The 7,371-nt window shown below is 41.6% G+C and overlaps 1 protein-coding gene across 1 annotated transcript in view; it reads left to right on the top strand.

Annotated features, from left to right (window-relative positions):
• Positions 1 to 1,420: 1,420 nt before the first annotated feature.
• The window catches only part of BEND2 (BEN domain containing 2), a 55,133-nt gene continuing 49,182 nt past the window's right edge, over positions 1,421 to 7,371 (top strand). The window contains exons 1-2 of the mRNA XM_055565445.1: positions 1,421 to 1,530; positions 5,872 to 6,060. Of these exons, the coding sequence (XP_055421420.1) occupies positions 1,515 to 1,530; positions 5,872 to 6,060 (205 nt within the window). The 5' untranslated portion in view covers positions 1,421 to 1,514. The remainder of the gene's footprint in view (positions 1,531 to 5,871; positions 6,061 to 7,371) is intronic.

Here is a 7,371-nt window from a genome sequence, read left to right as displayed (position 1 = left end):
ACAGTGCCAAGAGTCACTGTATAACTGCCCTGATGAAATGAAACCAAAGTTCCAGGCACTGTGCTGGGTGCTGTATATTTTATAACATTTAATTCTTAGAACCTTGGGAGGGAAGCGCCATTTAAATATAAAGAAGATGTGGTGCTTTTCTTCTGGAACTTAGAAGGAGAGAAGAATGTCCACAGAGATTTCTGTTATCAAGCAAAGTGACAAGTGCTAAAAAGAGGTGACAGGAACCCACTGTGGAATCCTAGAGAAGAAGGTACTAGTTCCTTACCAAGGGGCTGTAGAAAAGGGTCTTGGTGCAGGTATTATTAGGACAAATGTCCTTCTGGAACAGGCTTAAAGGGATATGAGAAAGATCCAGAAGCAATTGAGCAGGATAGAATAACAGGGGATGGGAGCATCTGCTATGGGGCAGGGAGGTGTGGGCCTGGGTGTGGGGTTGGGGGGCAATACCTTTGTTCAAATCATAACTCTGCCACCAGCTTTGGGGTTTTGAGCAAGTTAATGAAACTCTTTAAGCCTCAGTTTTCTCATTTTTACTATGCAACAGTAATACCAACTTCTTAGTGACTGGCATGTGGAGAGAGAGAAAGAGAGAAAGAAAGAAAGAGAAGTCACTCAGTCATGTCCGACTCTTTGCGAACCCATGGACTGTAGCCTACCAGGCTCCCCTGTCCATGAGATTTTTCCAGGCAAGAATACTGGAGTGGGTTGCCATTCAGCACTCGGTAAATCGTAGCTGTTATTACTTAGTGAAGGAATGGTGCACGCACATGGCTGTTGGAAAATAGCAAGTAAGGAGCGGTCCAGCTAAAGGGCAGGGTGGCACAGATGTGTGCTGTGTGCTAAGTCACATTAGTCATGTCCGATTCTTTGCGACCCTATGGACTATAGCCTGTCAGACTCCTCTGTCCATGGAGATTCTCCAGGCAAGTATCCTGGAATGGATAGCCATGCTCTCCTCCAGGGGATCTTCCCGACCCAGGGATCGAACCCCTGTCTCTTATGTCCCCTAAATCAGCAGGCGGGTTCTTTACCCCTAGCGCCACCTGGAAAGCCCCTGGCACAGGTTTAGTGGGCCTTATTAAAGGCACATTTTGAAAGTTGGATTATTCCCAGATTTGTACCCAAAGCTGGTGTTGAATATGAGTACAAAACTCAGAAAACCTTAGATAAAATCTGAACTCGAATCTCTTACATTCTACAAGCTTCCTATGGTGGAATTACCCTGATGGCTACTAGTTCACTTTTTTTTTTTTTTAATGTGTCGAAAAAGTACAGTTAGGTAGAAAGGGAGGGAGGCAAACCGCCACACTTTGCGTCCTGCGTGGTCTCCCCCTGCCCTAAGGGGGAGCTGGGCTACTGCGCAGCCGCAGAAGCTTGGGTGGTTTGCGCACGTTGGCTTCCGCACCTCAGTCTGTGGCAGTTATTCAGCGAGGCAGGTCGTGTTCCGGCAGCAGCGCAAACGCCCAGCCTGAGGTACTCAGAGCTGGGCATCCCGCCTCACAATGTCTGACGAGGATGGTAAGATGCCCCCAAAGCTGACCCCCACTAGCTTTTCCTTCTCCTTACCTGGTTCAGGGAAAGGTTCTGATACAGTTTGAACCCAGTCCGTTTAGAGGGTTGCGTGGGCGACCATGGGACTGACTGGGTATTGGTCAGGGCACGACTGGTTATGGCCTCTCGGCTTCAGTCCCATATTGGTCAGGCACGCCTGGGGCTAGGGTGTTCGAGAGACTCTAGCTGGTCCTGGGGCTTTTGGGGTCCCCAGGGTTCATGGTGCCCCAGGGGTTAGAGGTGATCCAAAGCTTGTGGGTTCCCAGGGTTGAGGGGTTCTGGGGCCTTTGGGGGTTCTGGGGCCTTTGGGGGTTCTGGGGCCTTTGGGGGTTCTGGGGCTTTGGGGGGGTTCTGGGGCTTTGGGGGGTTCTGGGGTTCATGGCATCCCTGAGGCTTGAGGCTATCTGGACATAACGGAGTCCTAGGTTCATGGCGTCCTGGGGCATGAAGGGGCGGGGGGGGGGCAGGTTTTCTGGTGTCCTAGGGGCTTAAGGGGATTCTGGGGCTCAAGGCAGTTGTAGAGTTCATGGCGTTCTGGGGTGGGGGGCGGTGGAGGGGATCCTGAGGTTTTCAGGTCTCTGGCGTTTATGGAGTCCTTGGGACTTGAGGTGATACCAGAGGATGCTGAGTCTCATGGCGTCAGCATGTGGTGAGAGCCAGCCTCGTTTCCGGCATGAGGGTGGCAGTTATTTCCAGGACCTCTAGTGGCGCTAAAACAGTCTCAGTCTTCACCGTGCCAGAGGGTGGGCCACCTCGGTTGTTTCCCACGCCCTCCAGAGGGCAGTGTGCTACACTGGCACGCAAGCAGTTCTGTGCAGTCGCAGTTTTTATTTTTATTTTTTGTTGCTTTAAAATTTTTATTCTTCTAATTTGATCTTTGTTTTTTTTTTAATTTTATTTTATTTTTAAACTTTACATAATTGTATTAGTTTTGCCAAATATCAAAATGAATCCGCCACAGGTATTTGAACTTCATTGCAAGGCTTCTGGTGCTCGCGCCACCAGCAGCCGCAGAGTGTGGCATGTTGTGCGTTGCACAGAAAAGTGATTTGGCTTAATGGCTGGGGCACTCCTGGGAGGAGAGGATTTGCTTTGCTGGCACAGCGAGTTCGAACGTCAAATTGTAGCAGCGCTTTGGGTGGTGGGGTGTCCGTCTTCCCCGCACCCCCCCTCCCCCCCCCCCCCCCCCCCCCGCCTCTCTAGGTATGCCAGAACATTATGGGCTTTTGAGATTTAGCCACTTATTTTTTAAGTACTTCGTGCTGACTTTTTGGAACAAGTTGATCTTTTATTCTTTCTTTTCTCTGTCAGAGAGGGTTGGGGTCCAAGAAGGACCAAGACTTTCAGCCATTATGTAGACTTTTAAAAAATATTGCAACTTTGTTGTATTTCCTTTTAGATTTGCATTTCACTGAGGTAACATTGGTTCGTAATATATGTTTCATGTGTGCCTTATATTTCTACTTCTGTATACCCTACAGCATACTCAGTACCAAAATTTTATGTGGAATTTTGAGTTTATAGAATTGATAAGCTAGCGAGTTGATTCATTATAACATCTTTTGAGGTTGGGGCATTGATTTTGAGGCTGTGTTTGATCAAAGACAGATTGGGCAGCCTCTGTGTTTTATGGTAAATATGCAAATTAGGAGAAAGAAAATAAAGATACGTGTATGGAGAAATCCCAGCGCAGAGTGCATTCTTTGCTTCAAGAGGGCAGATGCAGGAGTCAGAGAACAATGCAAAATCTGAGGACCCTGTAAGTCAGGGGAACCCTTCTGTGTGAGCTCCAGGACCAACCCTTCTGTGTGAGCCAGCTGTATGGGTTGAGCATGGTTCGGTAGAAAAGACTAGTAAGTTGAGGATAGCTTCCCTCCCTCCTCTACTCAGTTTTCTCCGAATTAGGACTGCTCCCAGGTTTTATAACAGGAGGTGGTCAACTGGTTTAATGTTTACAAGTAGAGCTTTTACAAGCATTTTTTGTATGCATTGTTTTATAAAGCAGGGCATGGAGTCAGTTCAGTTTCAAGCCTGCCTGTAGCAAATGCAGGGCGACGGGACACAGTATTATCATCCTTTGGGATCAGGCAGAGTTTGTAGTCTCTAAAGTTTGATTGAGAGAGTAGAAGGACTGCTTTGTAGAGTCCTGACAGAAGATTTAGAAAGTGATTGTTTTGATGCACATTTTTGCTTAAAAAAAAAAAAGAAAGGAATGATCTGGTCATTTTTATCTGTCCTGTTTAGTTGTGTACATTCTGTGTATATTCTTTGCAGTAGGCTTCCCTGGTGGCTATAGGCTTCCCTGGTGGCTCAGAGGTTAAAGCGTCTGCCTCCAATGCGGGAAACCCAGGTTTGATCCCTGGGTTGGGAGCATCCCCTGGAGAAGGAAATGGCAACCCACTCCAGTATTCTTGCCTGAAGAATCCCATGGACGGAGGAGCTTGGTAGGCTACAGTCCATGGGTCACAAAGAGTTGGACACGACTGAGTGATTTCACTTTCACTTTCCCTGGTGGCTAAGACAGTAAAGAATCTGCCTGCAGTGCAGGAGACGTGGGTTCAACCCCTGGGTTGGGAAGATCTCCTGGAAAAGGGAATGGCAACCCCTTCCAGTATTCTTGTCTGGAGAATTCCATGGACTGAGGAATCTGGCAAGCCACAGTCCATGGGATCACAAAGAATTGGGCATGACTGAGTGACTAACACTTTCACTTTTCATTTTTTGCAGTAGTTGTCATGTGAAAGGCAGGTTTCAGCTGTCATCATTGTGAACTATGTGTTACTTGATAAATTCATGGCAACTTAGTTCCTTGCACCTTGGGAGCATAATCTGCAAACAACTTCTAAATGTTATAGTGTCTTAAAAATCGCCTGTGAAAGCTATGCATATGCCTAAAGAAATTAATTGGAATTTTGCAAATTAACTGAGAAACCATAAATGGAATTGTCAATTGCTTTACTCATACTAGTTTGAAAGATCTGTTGATGTACAAAAGCTTATCTTAAAAATAAAATTTCAATTGCCTTTGCTTTTGTTATTTTCTTTTGATTTTGAAGTCTAAACTTTATTGTAGAGAATCTTAACAAAGAAATCTAATGAAGATAATTTTGCCACCCAGAGATAGTGACATAGAGATAACCATTGGTATGTTTCCTTCTGCTCTCAAAGTTGTGATTATGCTGTATTTTTCTGCTTTGAATCTTTTTGCTCCTTTAAGATTATTTCACAAGCATTTCTAATATTAATAAATGTTGAGAATGTTCTTCTCATTGGCAATATACAATTCTGTCATATGGAACTACCATAATTTATTTAACCAATTTTCTTTTGTTTGGATACCAGGTAGTTTCTAAAGTTTTGTTTTATTTCTATGCGGACTATTAAGTAGATAGAGTTCACTGCAACTCTCCAAAGCCAACCCCAAAGTTTTATGTATGACAAAACAGAAGCAAAAGAGTAGATGTATCTGGCCCAGAGTTCATACCTCTGGATAGCTAGAGAGCCTGAATTGTAACCTACACCACGTGACTCCTAATTTAGTACCATTTTCACAGAACCACCTTATACTGGCTCATTACTTTATTCTAGTACTTTGGTCTATTTGAAATAAATGTACTGAATCCAAAATATGCAAGGTCAATGTGACCTACAAGTTAATACTTCAAGCTTAAACATGTTCTTTTTTCAGACCAACTTTAGGAAACAAGAAAGCTCATTTATATATTTTACATTTTGCATATTGTGCTATCTTTTGTATTCATTAAAATATGAAGTTTTCCAAGTTTATATTTCACATGTAGTTTACTTGTAGTCATCTATTTCACATTTTGTGAGAGTCAATTTATATTTAATTTTTGATAATAACATTACTTTTATATGTTATTTCTCCATTATTTAGTATCTTAAAGATTAATACTAATTTTTAGAGAACAAGTTTGGAAATTCATGGTCACCCCAGAGTGTGGTTGTATAATCTCAGTTGTATCATTTAAAAGTTAAAAGCATATCACTGAACACAGTGCATGGGCCAGGTGGTCTAATTTCTTAAAGGAGAAGAAATTTATTGCTCTATAGAACTGAAGGTCCTAGAAATAATACTATTTGTGTTTATGTATACATATATCTCTCTAAGCTTTATACTAAGCAGTTGATTTCTTAGCTAACTTGGCGATGATTGGAGATATGAAAATTAATTTTTTTCATCTAAAATGTTTTTTAAACACTCCATAACTTTATAAGGTGGTTTTTGCTAGAAACTTTTTATTTAATGTGGCATCTAATCTATACATTCTCTTTGCTTCTTCTTAGATTGTATAGTTTTTTCTATTGGAGAAGACAGTAATGATGATGATGATAATGATGATGTTGGAGCTGTGGTAATACAAGACTTTCATACAGATTTTACTGACGACTCTTCTGATGAAGAAGTGTTGGTTCTACTAACAGATTCTGAAGATGACAGTGATAGCCCTGAGGAACTGCCTGCATTTTTACATGGTAATTTTGTTAAATTTCCTCCTGTGTGTAATTTTGATCCCCAGTCCCCATTTCCAGTAAATTGCTTAAACATTCTTCTAACTCTTACCTTAAGTCTTTATTATCAGAAGGCCAAGCTTTGTGCTAATAGCACAGTGTTTACTTGTGCTTGCATTTTCAATTTATTTAAGCTCTGTCATGTCTCCTTTTCTGTTTTTGTTCTATGGGGAGTGGGGAGGTAGCCTTGGAAAGCACTGGGGAGAGTATATTTTGTCTCTGAAAAATTATTTATACCTGGCAACTAAAATTATAACTATTTGGTGGCAAAGCTAAAACTGAACTTTTGGGAGAAACAGCTTGGGTCAAGAGTCCATGGAATAGATGACATGATTTTCTATGTTGAAAATCTCAAAGAATCACCAAAAAAAACTCCTAAGCAATTATAGCAAGCAATTATATGATAAATAAATTAATAAATAGCAGTTATAGCAAGATTCTAAGGATACAAGGTTAATATCAGTACCTTCCCTGTATACAAGCAATAAACATTTGAAACTTGAAATTCAAACACAGCATTTTATTTACATTAGCACCCAAAAAAAAGTCCATGGAAAGTATAATCCTGCAGCCAGAACTCTAGCTACTTGTCCTTCTAGTTGTTGCTTCTCAGCCACAATCACAAGGAAATGGGAGACCCATTGCCTCCTCACTTATACACAGAGCCAGGAGACATTAACCCCTTGGGAACATCCCTTCATTAACTATGACAGTATGCTCTTCGCTGTTTGCATAGAGAATTGGGTTTACTACTCTTTTTTTTATTTTTAAGATTTTTATTGGAGTATAGTTGATTTACAATATTGTGTTAGTTTCTGCTGTACAGCAAAGTGAATCAGTTATACATAGTGATATACATATATCCACTCTTTTTAAGATTCTGTTCCCATATAGGTCATTACAGATTATTGAGTAGAGTTCCCTATACTGTATGGTACATCCTTGCTAGCTATCTATTTTATATCTTGTAGTGTGTAATTGTTTGCATGAGACTTAAGGAATACTGCTTAAGAATTTTTTTGGATCTACATTAGTGCAAAACTATCTATAGGTTGGTTTAGAGATCTTTGTTTCCAAAATGCTGGCATGTTGAAAATTGGCTGGGGTAGCCAAGTGCACCTGTAGCTTTTGAAACAGTGAGTTTACTACTCTTTAAAACATTGAAATATTGCTGCTTTGGTTGGAGGTCAGCAAAATTTTTCTGTAAAGGGCCAGATAGTAAATATTTTAAGATTTACAGTTGTAAGGCCTCTTGTTGCAACTACTCAGCTCTGC

This window comes from Bubalus kerabau, chromosome X (genome assembly GCF_029407905.1).
Source record: "Bubalus kerabau isolate K-KA32 ecotype Philippines breed swamp buffalo chromosome X, PCC_UOA_SB_1v2, whole genome shotgun sequence".
Classification (NCBI taxonomy): domain Eukaryota; kingdom Metazoa; phylum Chordata; class Mammalia; order Artiodactyla; family Bovidae; genus Bubalus; species Bubalus kerabau.
Note: the sequence above shows the minus strand (reverse complement) of the source record. Positions and strands in the feature narration are given on the sequence as shown.